This window comes from Halichoerus grypus, chromosome 7, assembly GCF_964656455.1.
Source record: "Halichoerus grypus chromosome 7, mHalGry1.hap1.1, whole genome shotgun sequence".
Lineage (NCBI taxonomy): Eukaryota > Metazoa > Chordata > Mammalia > Carnivora > Phocidae > Halichoerus > Halichoerus grypus.
In genome coordinates this window covers 97076912-97101919 of record NC_135718.1, presented here as the reverse complement: position 1 = coordinate 97101919, position 25008 = coordinate 97076912, and the positions used below count along the sequence as shown (strand labels likewise).

Sequence of the window (25008 nt, the reverse complement as noted above, 5' to 3'; positions counted from 1 at the left end):
TGAATTGAGAGAATGATGGAGGAGGAGGAGAGCTGAAAGAAGAGAGAAAAAGAAATGACATGTAACTCAGATAGGTAAAAGTGAAGAGAGGAAGGTTGCTTATTCATTTACTGTTTATTGAGTGCTATTAACCATTATATGATTTTTATTTCAAAGACACTGGGAAATTCACAGATTCTTGCAACCCACTTTCTTATACCACATTTTAGTATGAAAAATTTCAAACATATAGAAGAGTGGAAAAAATTTTACAGCAATAGCATGTATCTATCACCTAAATTATACAATTAAAATTTAAATATACTTGCTTTATTATGTTATCTATCCATATATCCATCCATCCATTAAAGCATCTTAATTTTTTGATGCCTTTTTGAGTAAGTTGCAGAGCTCAGTACATTTATCCCAACTACACTCACATATGCATATTATGAGCTGGAATTCAACATTTGTTTAAAATTTTCCAATCTACTTATATTATTTTTAAAGTCCATATCCAATTGCCTCTATTGGAAAATGGGTAGCGACTAATTTTATATACTTTTTTTTGTGACCTGTTTGGGATGCTAATACTAAAGACTTTTACTAACAGTTACGCTAGATTGGAGTCTTGAATATAGAGGCCATTTCTTTTCTGTATCCTGGTACTTAGTATTTGGCCAGGCACAAGGTAGGATCTCTATTTGTTAAATGCATTTTCTGCAGCTAGAGATAGGATATCCTGTCTTGATCAAATGGAGTTAAGCTTAGGCCATGTCCCAGGCATCTTTGGGATTACTAAGTACTGTTTGCCTTCATGATGCCCTTACCAGTCCGTGAAAGACTAAACTATGTAGTGTTGTTTGTTATAAAGAATTTGGAACCTAAATCTATAGGTTCAAGTATTGTCTTTGCTGCTATGTGACCTTGGACAAATCTCTTAGCCTGAACTTATTCATTTATTAAATTGGATTTGAGGGTACCTACCTACATTTGATGCCCACACTGTGAGTTTCCAACTAGCCTTTGCGTGTAGTAGAACTTAGTTGCCTGTGACCTGCTCCCGAATTGTCATCTGTTATTTCACATTCAAAGGATGTGAAAGCATCAGCAGTCTTCACTCTCCTTTTCCTCTCTCCTGTCCTCCCTCCTTGCCTTCTCTCCTTTTTTTTTTTTTAAATCTCTGGAACTTAAATATATTACAGAAGTAAATAGTAAACAAACAAAAAAACAAACAAAAAACCCCAAATAGTTCAGAGTCAAAGACATCTTATCAAGGAAAGAGCAAAAATAAAAATCCATAGTGCCTCAGTGTTCAAAGAGGCAGAAAATTCTGAAAGCCTTAGGCGAATTGTGCCCTCATAGAAGGATCCTACATTCTAGAAGAGAGCAGTCTTGTGAAAGAGGGGGAAACAAAGGCTTTTTAAGCGCTCCAGAACTGTTGAGAGACAGGGTTGTTACCCTGCTAGAGTTATTAAAGTTGATTTCTCCAAACCATTTACTCAAAAAGACCGCCTGAAGTGACTGGCTGCCTGATTTTAAATTATCTCTTTTTAAGAACATAATTTGAAAAATGCTAGTAATTATTGCTACATAATACTTTTACATCGAAGATTTATAGGACTGTTTTTCTTTGTTGTTTTTTTGTTTGTTTTGTTTTTTAGATAAAAATGGTTAAGGAAAGAGGTTTAAAATGTAGTTCACAATATGCAAGGGAACGTTTTTTGCTTGTTGCATTTAAATTGCATCATATAATATGTAGTACTTTTTCCTCCTTTGGGCTTACTTTAAAATACTAACACGTCCGATAGCTACTCCATATTTTCAAAGTGGTTACTGATGAATTTGCAACTCAAATACTTATAACATTATTGATTGATGCTGCTTTAATCTCTTGGAGCTTCTTTAGATATCTATGATGTTTAAAAATGCTTTTTAAATATGGGTAAATTAATTTCCTAAGTAACAGTGACAAGATTTACAATGAAGGAAATTTTTATATTAATATAGGACCCAGAATGTTAAGAAACTCTGTTATGGTAAACTGTTACAAACTTTTATAACAGAGGCAAGGACAAAGTTTGCCTTGAAGGGTTTGCTTGGGAAGCAGTGGTTTATACCATAACATCTGATTTCATGTGTTTGTGCCAAGAGTGTTTCCTTTTTGTCTTTTTCCTTTTTATATGCAACAACAATAGGAGCATGTTTAATATTGATGAGTTTGACCTCCTGGGAATTATAGTATATGTACCCTTTTGGAATACAAATGCTATTTGATTTATATGGTAAATACATAGAATTTTGGAGATTAGCATTTTAATCAACTCTAATCTCCTAGGATTTTTTTTTTTATTCCCTCACCTTGCCATTTTGTCAAGCAAAGTTTGAAAAATGAATTTTTGAAATGGCAGCTAATGTTCTCTCACGTAGATAGATGCAAGGTCTGCATGAAACATAAAAGCATTACTATATGTAGTAACCTTTCCTAAAGCATGTGCTCAAGCACATTAACACTGTTCAAGATGATCAGTTATTAAAAGAACAATCCATTCATTCAACAAATATTTATTGAAGAGCCATGCTTCTGCAGGCACGTTGGGGGGAGGGGGTGGGTAGTATATATGCCTTCGATATGGTAGCACCTCCAAATTGGAACGTGGCTTCAGTTTCCCCCCATCTAAAATTCTCTTTTTTGTTTAACTTTTTTCATCGCAGGTCCCGGAGCTTTGAAGTTCCTTGTGTATCTTCCAGCTGACGAACTTTTTCCACGGGGACAATGCATTCGATTCACACGGTGGAGATGAAAGTCCCCGAGATTGAGCAAACATTTTTCGCGCCCCGCTTCAGTGAGGGGCCAAGCGAGGGCGGAGGGGTCGGCGGCGGCCATTGGGGGGCCAGGCCGGGACTGCGTTCTGCGCTGCCATTGGCTGGCTCTGGGTGCTGCACTGAGCATGTTCGAGCCCCGCTTGCTCTGGGCTGCAGGCACAGGCACGGCAGCCGCGGGAGCAGGCACGCATTGTGCAAAGAAGCGGCAGATGCGAGCAGGGCCAGCCCCACGCGCGTTGGCCTCCTCGCCCAGAGGCTTGCCGGGCCGCTTGACTGGCCCCCGTGCCTCCCCCTGTGCGGGCTGGGGGCCAAGGAGGGCCGGCATGGCCTGAGTGTTGGAGGCGCCTCGGCTCAGCGGCGGGATTGCAACATGGGGAACCAGGATGGGAAGCTGAAGAGGAGCGCAGGTGATGCCTTGCACGAAGGCGGAAGCAGCGCAGAGGATGCTGTTGGGCCCAGAGATGTGGAAGCCACAAAGAAGGGGAGCGGGGGCAAGAAGGCGCTGGGGAAGCACAGCAAGGGGGGAGGGGGTGGCGGCGGGGGGGAGCCAGGCAAGAAGAAGAGCAAGTCGGAATCTAGAGCCTCAGTGTTTTCCAACCTGCGGATCAGGAAGAACCTGTCCAAGGGGAAAAGCACCGGCGGCTCCCGCGAGGATGTGCTGGACTCCCAGGCCCTGCAGACCGGGGAGCTGGACAGCGCGCATTCTCTGGTCACCAAGACTCCAGACCTCAGCCTCTCGGCAGACGAGACGGGCCTGTCGGATACCGAGTGTGCTGACCCATTCGAGGTAACCCGTCCAAGTGGCCATGGACCCACTGATGCTGGGGTTGGGGGCAGGGTGGTCTTGGAGGATTTGGAAACAGCCGTGGGGATGCAGGATGGACAAAGGACCAGTTCAGGCTCGGACACGGACATCTATAGCTTCCACTCGGCCACGGAGCAAGAGGATTTGCTTTCAGACATTCAGCAGGCGATCCGCCAGCAGCAGCAGCGGCAGCAGCAGCGGGGCTCCGAGGAGCCTGCAGCGCCCTCCGCAGCCGCCTCCCCCCAGCCCGGGGCCTTCTTGGGCCTGGACCAGTACTTGCTGGGGTCCAGCAGCGCAGCCCGAGAGGCCCCTTGCAGTCCTGACCCGGAGCGGGCTCTGTCTGCGCTGTCTGACCTGCCTGGCAGCCTGGCCGCGGAGCCCCAGGTGCCTGAGCAGCCACCGCCCCCCAGCGGCCCTGGAGCCTTGGCGATGCCTGGCCTGCCTGAGGGCCAGCCCGCAGCCGCAGCCTCGCCCTCCTCCCCCGCCTTCCCGTTCCCTGAGGCCCCGCCGGGAGAGGGCTCGGCCAGAGCCGCCGGCCCAGGGGCTGGGGACACTGACGAGGAGGGCGAGGAAGATGCATTTGAGGATGCCCCCCGAGACTCTCCAGGGGAGACGTGGGGCCCGGGGGTGGGAGACATTCCCCCGAGGCTGGGGGCAGAGCCCGAGGGCGAGCCCAGCAGGCCCGGCGCCCCGGCAGCTGCCTCCCTGCCCAGCAGCCCTGCGCCCAGCCCGCGCTGCTTCAAGCCCTACCCGCTCATCACTCCCTGCTACATCAAGACCACCACCCGGCAGCTCAGCTCGCCCAATCACTCTCCCTCTCAGTCCCCCAGCCAGAGCCCCAGGATCAAGAGGCGGCTAGAGCCCTCCCTGAGCCGGGGGCCCAGGGCTGCTCTAGTCTCGGCCGCCGCTCCAGCCAAGAAGCACCGGGCTGAGAGCGGCCTCGCTTGCGGCCTCAGCCGCTCAGCCGACTGGACTGAGGAGCTGGGCAGCCGCGCGCCCCCGGCCGGGGGCTCTGCGCACCTGCTGGAACGCGGGGCGGCCTCGGAGGGGAGCGGTGGGGCGCCACCAGTGCAGGCAGCCAAGGTGTCTGGGGCACAGGCGGCTGCTGATTGTTTCCAGAACGTGTTCACAGGTGAGTGCACCCTGCCGCCGGGTTGCCTGCCAATCAGGGCCTTCCGCCCTCACCTGCTCTCCTTGCTCTGAGACGCCTAGACCTGCTTAGGGCATGTCCTGCCTTCTTAGGGGAGTCCTTTTCAGGTCCTGCACACCAGTTCAGTAAAATTTGTTTCTTCTCTTTTCTTTTCTTTTTCCTTAACTTTCCTTTCCTTTTTTCTTTCTTTATATGCAGAGAGAACAACTTTGTTGTGTCTCTCCTAAGTCATCTCAAGAAAGGGCTCCTCTATTTCTCCAAAACGTGCTGTTCTCTATGTCCAGGGTCCTGCCAGGCAGATCAACTCTTTTTTTTTTTTTTTTTGGCATAGTTAGCTGAGCCATCATTTTCTTTCTGTCCTTATCCCCACAGCATTAAAAAGAACAAAATTGTTAATGATTCTTTGACAAGGGTCAATGTTGGAGAAACAAATAATTTATTCCAGTACTATCCAGAGGCGATCTCTGACAGCTCTAACGTGTGTGTGTATGTATGTATGTATGTAATATGTAGTTTCTATTTTGCAGCAATCTGGGTAGACTACTCATAGAAGTTAAGGGAACATTCCTGTTTGCTGATGCAACCAAATCTGATACATGGTATTAGAAAGTTAATAAATAATGAAATAGAATATTAGAGATAATTTTCATTTGGTTTTATGTCCAATCAAAACAGGGTATAGCTTGGAGATAGTGAAGGTGAGAAACCAAAAGGACATCTAATCCAACTGGTACCTCTCTTTAGCCTTTGTAATAGATTCTGATGGGCACCATAAAAGCCCAGCTAGGGGGTCCACTTACTGTGATTAAAAAGCAAGTAGTATAATGAGTTTATCCCTTCTTATAGGCTTCTAGGTCCCAAGGTCTTACCTGAAGTACCCACTGGTAGAGTGACAGTTTGTTTCATGTTCTCTTACTTCTACTCTTAATTATTAAAGGAAATATTGACTGAAAGAATTTAAGGAGTAGGAAAGAATGAAAATTTATGCAATTACTGGTAGGTTTGTGATAAATAATTGAATGATTAAAAATTTCAAATGTAATTTGGAAAGCTTAACATCCTCTGTTCTATTACTTTAATAAATGCGTTATCGATAAAACATTTCTTAAGTGACATTTCTCAATGGGCATAGCGACTTTGGCTAAATGCCATTAATGTTGTGGTAGTTACGTGTATTACTACATTTTTATTTTCACTTATGGATTACCTTTTATTTTACATTTCTAGATCCTTAAGAGTAGCCTTTTTTATTCACTTTGTTCATTTATTTATTGCTTGCTCCCTTTCCCTCTCTCGCTCTCTTTTTTAACTTCTCCTCCCTTCCCTTTATTGTGTAGGTTAAATTAAAAGTAATGCTTATAGTCTAAAACCCTTCAGATAAATTGTAAAAAAAAAAAAAATAAAAAATTCCTGAAAGACCATTTTTGAAGGAAGAAGACAGGAAAGTTCTTGAGTTAGTTTTGTGAATTTAGTGTTGGTGAGAAATCATGTGTTTCCTCTTTACCTAGGTAATCATTCATTTATAAATATATATGTGTATATATGTATTTTTAAAAAAAGATTTATTTGAGAGTGAGTGCGTGCACAGGGGAAGGGGGAGGGGTGGGGGAGAGAACCTCAAGCAGATTCCCCACTGAGCACAGAGCCCAGACTTGGGGCTAGGTCCCAGGACCCTGAGATCATGATCTGATCGAAACCAAGAGTCAGACGTTCAACCCACTGAGCCACCCGGGCGCCCCTGTAAATATATATTTTTAAATGAAAATATCACCATGATTCACATTATCATTTATTAATATTAATGGTTGCTCTTTCTAATAGCATTAGACTTTGGATATACATTCATTTCTTAAATTTTACAGATGTATATGTGTATATTCTGGGCACCCATGTTATACCAGGCAATATGTTAGTGGCAGGACCTACAAAGGTCATTAAATCATGGTTCTGCCTCTCCAGGGCTCCCTGAGTACTCAGGGGCAATGGAGAGGTGTAGTGTAGTCCTCTGGGAGTATCAAGGGTAAAGGGACTGATCTCCTTGGCAGGGGTCAGGGAAAAAGACTTCATAGGAAGATTGATCAGAGTCCTGAAGATCATAGGCCCTAAACAGGTTGAAGATTTGTTTTCCTTAAGAGGAGGAAAAAAAAAAGCTTATTCTTGTTACTTGCATTGTATTTTAATTTGCCAAGTATTTCCAAATTTGAAATTTCAGACTCTTAAAGGAGTCTTGTTCAGTAAGCACCTGTTTTCTGTTGGCTGCTCCAGGGAGAATTTTTTACCCTGCAGGGCAAAAGTGCAGTGTGAGTTGTTTTAATATGGACATCACTGACTTTGTCTTTGATGTTTGGATGCAGCTGGTCAGTGATCAGTGGATATTTGTGTAGCCATTTCCATATATTTATCTCACCCACTCACTCTCTTTAAAACAAATCGATAGGTTTAACCTAATCTTGTAATTGGTGGGGAAATGGAGGTAGGTAAAGAGATGAAGTGACTTTTTCAAGGTCACACTGTGACTCATTCAGAGGCAGAGCCAGAAATAGAAGCCGAGTCTACTGATTTAAGTGTGAATGTTTTTGCTTAGTACTCATTTTTGAATGTTTGGTAATGTAAGACAACACAGAGTAAAAACTGTTTATAAAAAATATAGAATTTTAAGTCTTCACTTATGAGATTTTTCAGGTTCTGTTTTTAATAAGGTCAATCCCTTTAATGGTTGAACATCTGGCCTTCCTTGGGCTGGAAGAAGAGTGATTGTTGGTCAGACTGAAGCAGATTCTCTCTGGGCAGCTCTCAGGGAAACTGTTCTTGTGGTGGTATAGTGAATCCAGAAGGACACATGCCCCTGTTTCTCCATTGCCGACTGTTTTCTTGTCATCTGGTATCACATTTGGTTCTTTAACATCCTCTACAGTTTTATGGTGTCTTGGGTATTACCAGAGGCCTGAGGAACAGTGGCATTCTCCTTAGGGAAATTGGTTTTTTTTGGCCTTAATTTTGCATGTCTTTGGATCCATTAATTGCCCACTGCCTTTGAAGCAGGTGATCATTATATCTATAAGCCTCCATAAACATCTTTTATTTTTAAACCATAGAATGAGGGTTGTCAGCTCTGAGGAAAGGAACAGATGTTTTTCGTTTTTTACTGCCTTTCAAATGTAGGGAGAAAATTCAAGTGGAAAGAGATCTTCGTGGCACATGTTTGTATTTGTTTGGTAGATATAAAAACATTTAGTGATGACGGAGACCAAAACTTTATTTTGTTTTAGCTGTTAAAAACTGATGATGTTTTAGGGCATTGCCCTGAAATATTCCCACGGTTAATTTGTTTGACATGCATCTGTTTCAGTGTTGAGTAGAAAAAAATGGCTTCTGAAATTTGAGAGGTTCCTTTGTACATTGAGTCTAGTAGAAGCTTGTTAATAGATTTTTGCAGTTCGTTAAAGTTTGGACATATAAAATGTTAAATTTGTGATGTCAAATCACTTTTCATAGGAATCTTTCCAGAATCAATTATGTGCTGATCTGTGCTTTTTTAAACACATGGAATCAAAGTTTAATCTGTTTTAAGTGGCTTAATGTCATCTTCAGGCCGGTCATTTTTACATGCTGTGAAAACATTGGGGATGCCCTCAACAGCTCATCAAGTGTGCAGGCTGCTGGCTCCCGTCCGTCCTTTCTGAGTTTTTGCATCTTTGTGTCCTGACTCTTTCCTTCCCATCAGCTATTCATTCACAGAGCTTTCTCTCGTTGCCACCCCTCATACTTCTGATTTGATTTTTCTGATCAATTTGTTATCAGTTGGCAAATCCTATAATTAGGATGTCAAGTTATATTTATTACATTTCTACTAAATGCCAGACACTGTGTGGTGCATTCCATAATTACCTGTAATCCTTAGAACCGTCTTGAAGTATAGCTATTTATCTCCATTTTCCCAATGAGCTAAGCAAGGTCCAGACAAGTGAAGTAACTTGCCTAAGGGCATTAAGCTAGTAAAAGCTTCATCTAGGGTATGTACTTAGATAAGCAAATCTGTTGTTAACGTGTATAAAGTAAAATCAAGTGTATCAGTGAGCTTTTAAATGACTTGCTAATTAGTAAATGGCTTGCGCATTAGCATTTGGATTGTATGACTCTCACTTTGGCTTTTCTAAAGCTTATCTTGATTTTTATATCCATAGAGATACTCCACTCTAGGAGTACAGGTTTTCTTATATAGCTTGTTAAATTATTTAACTGTGAATTTGTGAAGGCCAGTTGCTGTCTTATTTCTCGTGTCAGCATCTGACAGAGTATAGATGTCCTTCATGTCTAATACCTGTCCAATACATGAAGGAAAGTCAGAAATCATCTCTGATGTGTATATATAATGCATCTGTCTTTCTATAACAGGAAAGGGGATTATATGAATGCTGTTCTTTTTCCTGTATTTTGACTTACTGGGTTCCATATATCAGAATAGATTTTGGTAACAAAAGCTGGGACTGGAAGCACTGTTCTTAAATCATTTTAGTTTGGTCTGAAACATCCTTTCTCATGATTTCTTTAAGACTATTTTGGATTGAAGTCTAGTACCCCAGTGATGGGTTCTAATGACTGCTTTATGAGCTGAGGACTGGCCTACTTTTAAGCACATTTAGGCACGAGGTTGTAAGCCATGTGTATTTGAAATTGAACAGGTGCTTTTATTTTTTTTTAATTTTTATTTTTTTTAGATTTTATTTATTTGACAGAGAGAGACACAGTGAGAGAGGGAACACAAGCAGGGGGAGTGGGAGAGGGAGAAGCAGGCTTCCCGCCGAGCAGGGAGCCCGGTGCGGGGCTCGATCCCAGGACCCTGGGATCATGACCTGAGCCGAAGGCAGACGCTTAACGACTGAGCCACCCAGGTGCCCCGAACAGGTGCTTTTAGAGCTGTGTTTCCTTCTGATTCTATTAAAAAGGTGCTGAACATATACACTCAGCTGATGGTATAGCAGTTATTCTATTATTCTAGATAAATTGGTATCCTAGCTTTTTAAAGTGACTCTCAAGTAACTTTTCCTTACATATATGAAGCTAGAGGAGTAATTTCAAATTGATAATGTTAAGATTAAATGAAATAGGATATATAAAGCCACTACGACTCTGCCTGGTGTGTAGGAGGCACATAATTGGTGCTATTTGCTTTCCTCTCCTGCTTCATTGCTCAAAGTGGTCCAAAACTGAATTGGTTAAAACAAAACAAGACACCTCTGAAATTGTATGCAGAAGCTTGATTAATATACCTAATCACTGTTTTATTCCCAATCATTTATGCATCATTTTTTCCCCCTTTTATCATTCTCTATGATTATAGGTTTCCTTCCGGGTTTAGATAAGGAAAGCATACGATGGAGGTATGGCTGTGTGATTAGGTGCAGTTGCTAAGTTTTAAAGGAGGGGTGGGGAAGACGAGGCAGCAGGCAGACACCCTTAGTGTTTATATTCTGCACAGCATCTGGGTGGCAACGCTTGACTTTGCAGCCTTAACCTCCCGTAATTTCCTTCATAAGCTCTCAACTCTAGACAAGTTAACCTGCTTACAGTTTTATGAATGTGCATTTCATTTTCCTGACTTGTGCCTTTGTCTTGAAGTTTTTATCCTCTTGGACCATGCTATTTGTCTCTCTTGATTTAGCATCTGGAAGGGCTGATTAAATTCCCATTTTCATTTTTTGTGTCTTTATCAACTACCCCTAACTGGCATCCTTTATTTCAGTATCTCTGCATTTACCGTCTGCCTCATATACTTCTTGGGTTTAGGGATTCATTGGTCTTTTTTCTCACCTGTTTCTGCTTTTCCTTCCTCCTTGTATACACACCTGATTCTGTCCATCATCTAATCTTCTATCAACACATCCACCAGTATCTTTTCTGTGCCTGCTGTGGGCCAGTGAATGTGATGGACACTTAGCATACTGAGGTCTTTATGAATAATTGTTTGCCACTTTAAAAATTTTTACTTATTTTTTTAAATACTTGATTTATTTACTTTAGAGAGAGAATGAGCACGAGTTGGGGGAGGAACAGAGGGAGAGGGAGAGAGAGAATCTCAAACAGACTCCCTGCTGAGCATGGAGCCCTATGCAGGGCTCGATCTCATGACCCTGACATCACGACCTGAGCGGAAACCAAGAGTCGACGCTCAGCCGACTGAGCCACCCAAGCGCCCCTGCCATTTTTTTTGAACAGGCAAGATGGGTATTTAGACTTCCTATTGGTAACTTCCTATTGAATTCAAGCTGAAAAATTACTAACATTTTTGATTAGTCGAAATTAAGTATTTTCATTGAGGTATGATTGTACCTGATGAAAGTAGAATGATACTTTGATAGAACTTGTTTTGAGAGAACATCTTATATTTGTTGGTTGATTTTAAAATAGCAATGATAATACAGTAATTGAGCTTCCAATTATAAATTTTATTGGTAATGAAAGTAGAAGTAAGGAAATAGAGAAAATTTTATTACTCTGTTTATTCCTGCTTTTGCATTGTAAGTAATAACCTGATGTTAATGAAATTTAGCATTAAGGGATCATTAGGAAGAAACAAGTAAGTACTGCTTGTGACTTGATAGTTATTGGATATAATTTTAGTGGCTGAAAACTTTCCCAGGCTTTTTTATATTAAAAATATAGATATATGACAAATATGACTTCCAATCAATTTGAAATGCTATTTAGTAAAGCAAGGTATTATCACCTCAACATTACATGAACAAATAATGACAGTTACTGGATGCTGTAAGAGGACTCTAACCATGCTGGAGAATTGTTACTCTTTGACACTTGCTTCTCTGTGGATGAGAGAAAGGGAAACATGTATGTCTTCCCCCTTTCCAAGGATGTCCTGAGAGGTGTTGATTGGATAGGAAAATAGCTACCACTCTTCTGTGATCCAGTCAGTTTCCATACATCCTGGACCCACTCGAAGCTGTATTTTCTGTTATACCAGAGCCATGATGGGCTGAAGATAGTCTTTTTATTTTCAGGGGGAATGGGATGATTTCTTGAGAAAATTAAGCCTGTACAGTGTTTTAAAATGATGCTTAAACACTACTCAGTTGCATCTCTTTTTATACTTCAAGCAGAAGGGTTCTTTATTGTAGTACACAGGAATATAGTGGATATATATTGGAAATTAATTCTGTGTCATTTAAATTGTTGCTTTGCATACACAGGAGGGGAAAGAAGGATGTTCATTAATAAGTTCATAGCACTGCTGTGACAGTAGTTCAGGCTGAGAAATCTTTCAATTTGCCTGCCTTTTTAAAGTATCTCACCGATTTCCTGGAAGACCCGAGGCAACAATTTCTTACCTCTTCTTGGTACCCTGGTTTCCTAGGTACAAAAACGAAAGCTGCTTCATCCAGGTCTCATCCAACCTTGAATTCTATAGAAGTGACAGTTTCAGCAGTTACCTTTTCTCCTAATAGTGATACTCTTCATGTTTAGTTTTTCTCTATTGTTAGAGATGAAAAAAATCACTGTGACGGAGGATCCATTTATACTGTGGGATAAAGATTGGGTATTGGTAGTAAGTGATGGTGAGAGCAGTTTTGACCAATTGTTGATTGATACTACAGAAGATTTGGATTGGTTGGACTGCCATTACCCAGTGTGAATCTAGGATCTTGTGTTTTTGAACACTAAGGTAGTGACTGTGTATGGTATATGGTTGACATGTTTTATGAAAAGGAAAGCTGTGTTGTATAATATATGATGCAAGGAGTATAATGAGCTTATGTCTGTGGAGTCTTTCTAATATTGACATCAAAATTGAGCAAGTTCTTTTTGGATTTATTATCTACAATATAAGTCATCTCCTATTTTTGGATGGATAGTTGACTTTGCATTTTTTTTGTTGTTGTTTAAACTGCTCAAAAAAAGTAGTACTATTAATTCTCTTGTTTCTTTGTACTTTAACATACAGTTGACCCTTGAACAACACAGGGATTAGAGGCACCAAACCCCCACCCTGTCAAAAATCCATGTATAACTTTTGACTCCCCCAAAACCTAAATACTAATAGCCTACAAAACTTACCAATAACAGTCTATTAAAACATATTTTGTATGTTATATGTATTATTTACTGTATTCTTACAATATGGTAACCTAGGAAAAAGAAAATGTTATTAAAAAAATAAGAAGGAAGTTGGAACACCTGAGTGGCTCAGTCGGTTAAGCGTCTGCCTTTGGCTCAGGTCATGATCTCGGGGTCCTGGGATTGAGCCCCGCAACAGGATCCCTGATCAGCAGGGTGCCTGCCCCTCCCCCTGCTCATGCACTCTCTCTCTCTCTCTCTCAAATAAATAAATAAAATCTTAAAAAAAAATAATAAGGAAGTTAAAATACATTTATAGTACTGTATTGTATTTATAAAAAAAAAATTCCTCGTGTAAGTGCACACCTATGCAGTTCAAACCATCGTTGCTCAAGGTTCAACTATATTGGTTTTGGTATGTTTTCAATTTTCCCTTCTGTGCTATATGCTTACTCATAGTTTTTATTAATCTATGGTATTCCATGTAGAAGTTTTCATTGACTTAAAACCTTTCTTAGAGACTGAGGCTAAAAGATTTTGAGAACTCCTAGGATTTTTACTTTTGTTTTATTGTCCTTAAAGAAGTGCAGCTTGTTTAAGCCCATTAAGAAGCAAATGGACTAGAATAGAACTATTTCAGGATGACAAATGAATTCATTTGAATACTCTGTGGAAAGTTATGTAAACAATGAGTCTCTTCATTATTAACATACAACTCTTATCTTTTAAAAGAATAATGAAAACAATGGGATAACAATAGAGATTATCTTTTGCAACTCATTTTTTAACCTAGGTACTTATAGGTCTTTGGCTCCTCCTCCTTCCATTCCACCCCCTTTTAAATCTGTAGACTAATACTTCTCCTTTGGAGGCATAAGGTATGCAAATTCTTTATGGGAGGTGTTAGATTTTGCAGCTACCTAAGATGTTCTGCAAGACGATTATGTCTTACTGTCCTTGTAGTGCTATTTTGGTTAAATGGCTTTGAGGGTGTTAAATGTTTGGATAGTATCCTGGTAGTTTATTTCAGGATATAGGATTTGATCTGTCTCTTCCAATTTTAGAAAAATCCAAAAGTGTGTTGACTCTGTTGGATCTAGCATATTGCGGGTAGGCATATAAGGTTGAACAAGAACTGCAGTGATTTCTGTAGAGAGATCGTTGTCTGGGCCAAACATGTGATATAAGTGAAAAAGTCATCCTAGAAGACTTTTATCTCTGATTTGGATTATTTCTGTAAGGAGCCTTATTTGATTCTAAATTCACAGATCATTTTCACCACCATCTGCCTTGGGATAGTAAAAGCTGGGCATGCAGATTTAGGTAGGTTTAGGCTAATCCCTAAGGTTGAGCCACGAATTTCCTTTTGGTTTTATTACCAACTCAAGTTACCAATCTCTAGCTCCTATCTCTATCCTGGGCATCAGGCACATCCCACTTAGATAGCACGGCTCTGGCTCATCTCTGATAATTCTCTACAAGACAAGAGAGTGAATTATTAACAGTATAAAGATGAGCTAGCCAGTGTAGTTTAGAAACATTTCAATGATTCCCTACTGCCCTGAGGCTAAAGTTTAAAATCTCTACTATATATGTATTAATAGTTTAATGCTCTGTGGTTTTATCCCCTCCGTGTTGCTCAGTCTGTCTCTTATCCTGTCCTGAATGTTTCAGTTCTTCAGATATCTCATGTTCTCTCTAGTAGTTTTAATTATTATTGACACGCTCTTCCTGATCTTCAGGAAAAAAAAGAGCATTTACTCATATCCCTCAGTACATGACACACCCCATCATTAGTCCATGCAAGACTCTTCATTTTGTCCACATGTATTCCCTGTGTAGGTTTCCTTCGTTATCCAAAAGTACTGCATTCCTATGCAAACTTTTGTAAGCTGAAATGGTGTAAAGCAAAGAGACAATTAACATTAATTTATATGGGAAAAATTTTGAGGGTTCCCAGACTCAAAAAAATAACCTCTCTTAGGCTTTTTCTGATACCTTAGGACACATCTTGCTGATGACTGCACAAAATAAATCAAGATACAGTACAGATGCTCACAGACACTGTTCAAAGCTCTGGTGGCATGCTGCTGACATCCTGAGTGTAGTTCCTCGGGGCGGCGCTGGGCGGCGCCACTCTCACTGCTGGGGACGCGCGCTGCCTCTGTAAAGGCCTGCTAGAAAACAAATGTTGAATGCTGTTTTCGCTTTTTACCTTTTTTCGAAAAAGCTAAAAAGTCCTCTTTAGATTTCTTTTGGTGAGTGAAAATAAGTACTAACATGGATCTTTTGCAAAAACAAATTGGCATTATGTGACTTGAAAAAGCAGGGAATAGCTGTATGTTCATTTCCTCCTTTGCCCTCCCAAAGGGCATAGGGAACTGGTGTTTTTTTGTTTTTGTTTGTTTATTTTTTTTAAGGGAACTGCTTTTGATGTTTGATTGACATCCTTGAAATTGTATGTATTTTTGTAAAGTATGTGATATTTCTATATATATTTTAGTTTATACAAACATTCTGAGTTGGACTTCTGTTGTTTTTTGTTTTTTATTTTTAAAGATTTATTTATGTATTTGAGAGAGAGCAGGGAGGAGCAGAGGGAGAGAGAGTCTTAAGCAGACTTCCCCCTAAGCCCAGAGCCCCATACGGGGCTTGATCTCATAACCCTGAGATCACGACCTGAGCCAAAACTAGGAGTCAGTTGTTTAACCCACTGGGCCACCAAGTGCCCCTTTGTGTTGCTTAAAAAACAAAACAACAACAACAAAAAACTCAGCAGCCTTTGGAAAAAAATTTTTCTGGGTGAATATCTATCAAGTTCATTGCTTCTTATTGCTCTATAATATTCCAAAAAGTGAGGGTTCTGCTGGGTTGTACACACTGCTCACCTTTTATTGTGTGTGACTCATGTACCCTACGGTTGTGCAGTGGGCTTGCTCTGGACGATCCTCATATTTTGTTTCAGTGTTTGCACAGGGATGAACATCTGGACTCTCATTCTTCTCTACAAGCACAGACAACACTGCTGAATCTGCCTGTGTGGGGGCTTGTGTGAGAATTTCTCTGGGATAGTTATTCAGGAATGAGGTTGCTGGGCCATAAAATATTTACTTGATTTGTCTAGGTACTGTCAGATTGTCTTCCGGAATGTTTTCCCCAGTTTTTACTCTATTAAAGCAGTGACTTAGCACTTACCTAATTTTTGAATTTTTACTAATCCAGTGAGGGAAAGCAGTATTTTTATTTATTTTATATTTATCTGATAGCTTATTTTTAGCCATTTGGGTAAACCCATCTGTGACTTGCCTGTTCATATCCTCTTATCTTTTTTCTGTCGTGTTTCCTGATTTTCCTTACTTATTCACAAGGGTTCTTTGTATCTTTGTATATTCTTGGTATTATTTTACCACCAATGTTAAGGATATGAGGGATTGTCACTAAACTCCTGGTTTTCTTTCCTTATATCAGAGGCTAGCATAAACGTGATACTTTTCAGGGTCCCTTGCAGGTTTTGTTTCAAATGTAGCTTAGGTTTGATGAATTGCCACCAGGTTTGGAAGACCCAAATGAAGCCAACGACTGACTTTTATTGTTTGCACTTGCACGTATGGCTGAGGAACTATAGATTCTTCTGGGGCAGTGTCAGCAGAGGTCTAGTGTTCAGATGTTCTTTTCCTGAGATCTAGGCTGGGGCATGGTGTGTCCCTGCCCCCGTGTGGCTGGTAGCTGGGGGAGCACAGTTCTGGGGCTGGCGGCAGAGGTAACATCCAGCCATGAGGCTTCCTAATTCTAGCGGTGGGAGTGTGCTCTTGGAGGCCAGGACTTGAGATCCGAGAGGAGGCAGCCACTTCCCTGGTGGCCTGGTTTTAAGTTGGTTCCTGGTGAGTAGTTCTAAAAAGATGCTAGAATCGTTTTCTTCAACATTTCCAAGATTCTGTACAATAAGAAATGCCCTGTAGTAAGTCTCTTACTATTTAAACTATATGGAGTGGTTTCAGTTGTATGGAATCATTGGAATCTTAACATATAGAATCAGTTTTAGGCATTATATTTTTTCTTCCTCTAATATTTCATACCTCCTTTACATTTGTTGTGTCCTTGCTTGAACAGGAAATACTTAAATTTTGAAATGATTGATTCTAGTTTTCACTTATGTTTTGTGCTATTTTCTTCTCATTTAAGGAATTTTGTCTTATTCCTAGGTTACATTCTCTTCTCCATAGTCTTCTATTAGCTTTATCATTTCACCCCTTACATTTAAGCCTTTGAACTATCTAGCATCCTCTTGAGTGTATGATGTAATGTAGGGCTTCAGGTTTATTCTTCTTAATATGGCAAACCAGTTTGTCAACATCATCTCCTATAGAATTTTTATACATTGATTTTTTTATACCACCTTTATGTGATTCCCATATATAGGTAAGTTTCTTTCTGAGGGTCTATTCCTTTTATGTTTGATTTTCTGTCTTCAGTCAGTATTATACAGTCCTTACTTTGCAATGTCTATATTTATCTGGAAGTGTCCCCTTTTTCAAAGTTGATGGACCTGTTGTCTTCCATATGTGTAGAGTTTCTTAAAAAGTCCTGATGGTGTTTGATTGATATTTTATTTAATTTATAGATTAAATTAAGGATTATTGTCACTTCTGTAATATCATCCATGACTGTAAAAGACCTCTTCATTTATTTAGATCATTTATGTTCTTTTACTAGAGTTCTAGACTTTTCTCCACAGAGGATTTTTGTTTTCTTTGCTGATGCTTCATATGTTTTATTGCTAGGGGTAGTGGTATCTTGCTTTTGTATTATTTCTAGTTACTGTTGGGATAAAGAAATCTTTTCGGTGTCTTTCAGTTGTGTAGTATGATTTCCTTTATAAATATTTTTTAAACCTAAAGGTTAGTTAGTAATATCTAAAGTTTATAGTTAAAAGAATCTGATCCAACTATATGGGTTTTTTTGGGGTTTCTGATCTAATGTATGTGTGTTTTTTCCCTGCAGCACTAAGCAATTCTTTATGATATCAGCTAGGTGTTTTATAATTCAACTTAATTTTGACATTATCTACCTGGAGAGAGCATCAGATCCCACAGATTAAGGGTTCAATCCTACCAGACTGCCCCCTCTTCAAATGCCAACCAAAAGTCCAGGTTGCCACCTGGGCTTCTGACTGACCAGCTATAGGTTCCAACAGCCCTCTCCTTGGGTTCAATTAATTTGCTAGAGCAGTTCACAGAGCTCAGAGAAATATTTTACTTACTAGATTACCATAAAAAGAAATGACTTTATTATAAAAGTTTATTATAAAAGGATATGACTCAGGAACAGTCAGATGAAAGAGCTACATAGAGCAAGGTATGGGGAAGGTGTGGAACTCTAATGTTTTCTTAGCTTGCCACTCTCCCCAAATCTCCATGTGTTCACCAACCTGGAAGTGCTCCTAAGCCAGTCCTTCTGGTTTTTAAGGAGGCTTCATTATATAGGTTTGATTGATTAAATCATTGCCTTTGATGATTGAACTCTATCTCCAACTCCTCACCCCTCCTGGAGGTCAAGAGTGGGACTAGAAGTTCCAGCCCTCTAATCACAAGGTTTTTTTCCCCTGGCAACCTGCCCTCATCCTTAGGTACTTTCCAGAAGTCATCTCATTAACATAAATTCAGCTGTGGTTGAAAGGGGTTTGTTGTGAATACCAAGATGCTTTTATTGTTCTTATCACTTAGGAAATTCCAAGGGTTTTAGGGCCTCTCTGCCAGAACTGGGTGAAAACCAAATATATATTTCTCCTTAATAAATCATAATATCACGGGGAGCCTGGGTTACCCAGTCGGTTAAGCATCTGCCTTCGGCTCAGGTCATGACCCCTCCTGGGGTCCTGACCCCCCCTGGGGTCCTGACTCTTGGTTTCAGCTCAGGTCATGATCTCAGGGTGTAGTAAGATCAAGCCCCATGTCAGGCTCCACACTGGGCGTGAAGCCTGTTTGGGATTCTCTCTCCTTCCCCCTCCGCCACCACCCTGCCCCTCGACTTGCACCAGCCCTCTCTCTCAAAAAAACAAAAAATCATAATATCACAATAGTCATATGGGCTTTTAAAGGCAATACTTTCTTTTCTTTACAGCAAAATAATTGAAATATAATCCTAGATCATGATATGCATTGTGTAGATTCTTTTGAAATTATTGTGGTTGTTGTGGCTTTCTTTTTGTCATTGTGTGTGGTTAGTTTTTGTGTATCTATGGCTCTTTTTGGGGAATTATGATCCTAAAATCCAGAAACATTACTTTAATTTAGTAGGTTGTGTTTTACACTCAACATTAATAAAAATCTCTGATATTTAAAGTGCTTTAAAGGCATCATTTAAACAAATATGTAATATTTTATCCAATCAGAAAAACACCCATCCCTTCGTTTCTGTGACATGTTTCTCCTTGGTTTGCCCACTACATTTTAGGCTAACTTTTCACACCTTCACCTGGTCCTCTTCGTCCACCTTAATTAACGTCTGCCCTCCAGAATCTTTTCCATGCATGTCTCAAATTTCTGGTTCAGTTCTCTCATGAATTCCAGGTGCAGATTTCCCATTGCCTTAAAAATATGTTCGTAGGAATATGGGAGTAGATCCAAACTCAACTTCTCTTTCCTCTAAGCTCAAATTGCTCCCTTATCTATTGCCTGCCCTGGTGGATGGTAATAGTTCTGGCACGGCCCTTTACCTGGCTTCTTAAGTCAAAATCTGGGAGTTGTGCAAGTTAGCCAAGTTCCTCATACGTCCTCTTTATTAAATCCAATCAGTCACTAAATTCTGTTAAAATACATCTCAGAACATACTTCTTAAAATACTCATCCTGTTCTTTCCAGGGGAATGTTTAATGCTCTTCTCACAATTATTCAGTGGCTCTCCATTGACTTCAGAGACAAATTTTAAACTTCGGGTTTATATCTAAGCAGAAAACTGAATGTGTTCAGGATAGAGGAGCTAGATTTGCTAGCAGTTGTATGATTTAACTCAACATAAAGGAGGCTGTTCCTTATAGAATGTCCAGCCTTGGAATGGATGATCTTGAAAGGAGTAATTTCACTGTTCATTGGAGATGTTCAGACAGAGACTGGATGCAGATCTGCTGGGGTACTCTTAACCCTGGAGAGGCTGAACGTGGTAACCACTAACATTCCTTACAACCAGGAAAGACAATGATGTTTGACTTCTAAAATAAGAGCAGCTGTGGTCTGTTTGTCTCATTCTTTTAATTTGAGACTGCTTTAAATATGTAAAAAACTCTTCAATTAGAGGTATTTTGGAAGCTGCCATTTATTAGATTCACTTTTATGGATTTAACTTAATAAACTAAAATTAATTTTTTTCTTTTAAAGTATTTCCCTCTGACATGTCTAATTTTTTCCTTTGAACTTTGATTTGCTTCATGCTCTTAAAAAATTCCCAAATAAATCTATATTCTAACATAGGTCCAAAAAAATGGTTGGTAGTCATTGTTATTTATGTTGTTCTATGATATTCTTTGGCCAATTTTATTAGATTTATTAGATCACATTTCTTGATCTGTTTTTGTCCAATTTCAGCTCTTGATTAATCAAAGTTGCATAGCTTCTTCTTTTTTTTTTTCTTTCTCAGAGAAAAGCCTTGATGGAAGTCAAAAATGAACTTTATACACATTTTAATAGGCTCTGTAGTGACTCTAGTCAGAGGTCTATATACCAAAGTCACATTTTTTGCCTTATTTTTTATGTATGTATGTATGTATGGTTGACATATAATGTTACATTAGTTTCAGGTGTACAACTTAGTTATTTGACAAGTGTTATGCCGTGTTTACCATGTTTACCACAGTGTAGCTAACGTCTGTCAATGTACAATGCTATTATAATATCATTGATTGTATTTTATGCTGTGCCTTTTATTCCTGTGACTTATTCATTCCATAACTGGAAGCCTGTGTCTCCCTTTCCTTTCACCCATGTTGCCCAACACCCTCCGTTCCTCCCCTCTGGCAACCATCAGTTTGTTCTCTGTATTTATAGGTCTGATTCTGCTTTTTGTCTCTTTATTCATTTTTTTTCTTTTTAGATTCCACTTATGAGTAGAATCATATGGTATTTGTCTTTCTCAGTCTTACTTTACTTAGCATAATACCCTTTATGTCCATCCATGTTGTCACAAATGGCATGATAACATCCTTTTTATGGCTGCGTAATATTGCATAGCGTGTGTGTGCGTGCGTGTGCATGTGTGCCATATTTTCCTATCAGTTCATTTATTAATGGACACTTAGGTTACTTCCATATCTTAGCTATTGTAAATAATGCTGCAATAAACATAGAAGTACATATATCTTTTCACATTAGTGTTTTCATTTTCTTTTGAGTAAATACCTAATAGTGGAATTATTGGGTCATATGGTATTTCTATTTTTTAATTTTTTGAGGACTCTCCATACTGTTCTCCACAGTGGCTGCACCAATTTACATTCCCACCAACAGTGTAGGAGGATTCCTTTCTCTCCACATCCTTGCCAACATTTGTTATTTCTTGTCATGTTGATTTTAGCCATTCTGACAGGTGTGAGGTGATATCTCATTGTGGTTTTGATTTGCATTTCCCTGATGATGAATGATGTTGACCATTTTCATGTGTCTATTGGCCATCTGTATGTCTTCTTTAGAAAAATATCTATTCAGGTCCTCTTCTCATTTTTTAATCAGATTGTTTGGTTTTTTTTGGTGTTGAATTGTGTAAGTTCTTTATATATTTTGGATAGTAACCCCTTATTGGATGTGTCATTTGCAAATATCTTCTCCCATTCCCATGACGGTTTCTTTTGCTGTAAAAAAGTTTTTTATTTTGATGTAGTCCCAATAATTTATTTTTGCTTTTGTTTCCCTTGTCCTAAGAGATGTATCTAGAAAAATGTTGCTATGGCTGATGTCAAAGAAATTACTGTCTATGTTTTCTTCTAAGAGTCTTATGGTTTCAGGTCTCACATTTAGGTCTTTAATCCATTTTGAGTTTATTTTTCTGTATGGTGTTAGAAAATAGTCTGGTTTCATTCTTTTAAGTGTAGTTGTCCAGTTTTTCCAGCGCCATTTATTGAAAAGACTTTCTCTTCTCTGTTGTATATTCTTGCCTCCTTTATCATAGATTAATTGACCATATAATCATGGGTTTGTTTCTGGGGTCTCTATTCTGTTCCATTGATTTATGTGTTTGTTTTTGTGCCAGTTCCATACTGTTTTGATTACTACAGCTTTGTGGTATATCTTGAAATCTGGGACTGTGATACCTCCAGCTTTGTTTTTCTTTCTAGGATTGCTTTGGCTATTTGGGGTCTTTGGGGTTCCATACAAATTTTAGGATTATTTGTTCTAGTTTTGTGAAAAGTGCTACTAGTATTTTGATAGGGATTGCATTAAATCTGTAGATTGCTTTGGGTAATATGAACATTTTAACAATATTAATTTTTCCAATCCACGATTATGGAATATCTTTCCATTTGTTTGTGTCATCTTCAATTTGTTTCATCAATGTTTTATAGTTTTCAGAGCACAAGTTGTTCACTTTTTTAGTTAAGTTTATTCTTAGTTATTTTATTCTTTTTGGTGCAATTGTAAATGGGATTGTTTCCTTAATTTCTCTTTCTGCTACTTCATTATTAGTGTATAGAAATAGTACCAATTTCTGGGTATTAATTTTGTATCCTGCCACTTTACTGAATTAATTATTCTAGTAGCTTTTTAATGGAGTTGTTATTTTTTAAATTTTTTTTTTAAATTTGATTTATTTGAGAGAGAGAGAGAGTGATGGGAGGGGCTAAGGAAGAGGGAGAGAGAGAATCTCAGACTCCATGCTGAGCACCAAGCACAACACAGGCCTTAATCTCATGATCCTGAGATCATGACTTGAGCCAAAATCAAGAGTTGGACGCTTGACCAACTGAGCCACCCAGTATAGTATCATATCATCTGCAAATAGTGACGGTTTAACTTCTTTACCTCTTATTTCTTTTTCTTGTCTGATTGCTGTGTCTGGGACTTCCAGTACTATGTTGAATAAAAGTGGTGAGTGGGGACATCCTTGTCTTGTTCCTACCTTACAGGGAAAGCTCTGTTTTTCACCATTGAGTATAATGTTAGCTGTGGGTTTTTCATAAATGGCCTTTGTTATGTTGAGGTATGTTCCTTCCTCTTTTTGTTGAGAGTTTTTTTTTTTATCATGAATGGATGTTGCATTTTGTCAGATGCTTTTTCTGCATCAATTGAGGTGATCATATGATTTTTATTTTTTATTTTGTTGATGTGGTGTATGACATTGATTCCAAAGTCACCTTTTTTTTTTTTTTTTAAGTAGGCTCCATGCCTAGTGTGGAGCCCAACATGGGGCTTGAACGCATGACCCTGTGATCGAGACCTGAACTGAGATCAAGAGTTGGACACTTAATCAACTGAGCCACCCAGGCACCCCCAAATCACTTTTTTAATGCTTTGTTGTAGTGTGACATTTTATTGTAATTGATGTCAAATACATTTATTACTACTCTTTTCCACATTGTCAGTGTTAGGTAACAAAATGCATCATGTGAGTCCCAGTTCACCATGCAGAGCAGTCAACTTCTTCAAAAAAATTATAAAGGTACATAGTATTGAGGACTTGGAAAAACCAGCACATCTGCAGGTCAATCTGCAGGTGTTTTATAAAGTTTAAATATCAAAGTATTTCCTCCTTACCTGAAATTTTGAGCCTGATGATGTGCTCAGAGGAGGGAATTTCCCATAAGAGTGTCTAGTCCATGCTGTCCACAGATGCAGGGAGTTCTGTCCAGGGGGAGCAGAGAGCTACATCCTCATCTGTTCAGATCCCTTCATGAGCTGAGGTCATCTTCCCTGCAGGTTGGGACTGAAGGTTAGTTATCTTCATGTGCCCTATGACTTGTTTTTCCTATGATGTGTCTAGCAGCTTGACCACACATTTGTCTTCTTGCCTTGAGACAAACCTAGATATTTATACTGAGGAGGGTCTTCCTCTTATTGTAAAACTTGCAGCATTGGTATCTGAAACTAGACATGTTAGCTTCTATTTGATCATAATTGGCCTCTCATACCTGTTTTTTTCTTATTTCTCCAGCATAGACCATCAATACATGATGATACACAATATGTGATATCTCTGTGTTCACCAACATCCTAAACTTAAGCGGTTATCATTAATGTCTAACTCTAGATTTGCTTGTCAACAACACATTCCTCTTAACATTTCAATTGATAGATAATATGGGCTTTCAGGGGAAGTTTATTAGATAGATAAGTCTGATCTAGAAGATTAGGAAAAAGCTTAACACAATGAGACTGCTGTTTAATTCTCATTTGCATAAGAAGAAACAGAAACTTATATTGACCCTTTTCAAAATATAGCAGTTATATTCTGTTCCTCTTTCAATCATTAAAAAATACACAAAAGGAAAAAGCCAATGATGTGTTTGTAGGCTCTTAAAGTATAAATATAAAACATATAATTATAAATGAATGACGTTATGGGGCATAAAACAACACCAAACTCACACTTAGCCCGTCCCCATGTGTGACCTGGGATATATTACTCAAATATCTGAGTATATTGTCATAATGTATTATTATTGATAAGGGGCAGGGAGCATGTTTTCATCAAGATTATATCCTCTGGTGGACCTACGATGTTCTTTGGCAAATGATAGACTCTTAAGTGTTTGGTTATATCTTGTCTTTGCTGCTTTTTCTCTCTTTCTCTCTCTTTTTAACTATTTCCACCAAGGATGTTTAGTTAAGGTAGTATATTCTAAATAGACTGCATTTAAAGTATTCCTTCATGAGCTTTGGTCATTGTAACTGTATTGCAGCCGCAGCAGGGTGCAGACCATGTGGTCTATTTCTTTTATATCTTAATAGAGAATGTTGGTCAGAAGCTTTTCCCAGAGTTGCTGGCTTACTCAGAAGTGGAAGATCCCTGGAATAAAAATTAGGAGAGCAGAGTATGCATCCAGGTTTGGCACTGCCACCCTCCAGTCTGTAGGCCGATTCTAGAACCTTTTCATCCCTCAGTTAGTTGCTTTGAAATCATGATGGTAAATCCTTGCTTTGCTTCACAAGCTGGCAGACAGGGGAAGTGCCCTTTATATTGTATCATGCTATCC

General features: G+C 39.3%; 1 protein-coding gene across 1 annotated transcript in view; it reads left to right on the top strand.

Annotated features, from left to right (window-relative positions):
• The first annotated feature begins 2935 nt into the window (after window positions 1-2935).
• FMN2 (formin 2) overlaps window positions 2936-25008 on the top strand; it is a 372324-nt gene continuing 350251 nt past the window's right edge. Inside the window, exon 1 of the mRNA XM_036076720.2 lies at window positions 2936-4742. Within this exon, the coding sequence (XP_035932613.2) occupies window positions 3176-4742 (1567 nt within the window). The 5' untranslated portion in view covers window positions 2936-3175. The remainder of the gene's footprint in view (window positions 4743-25008) is intronic.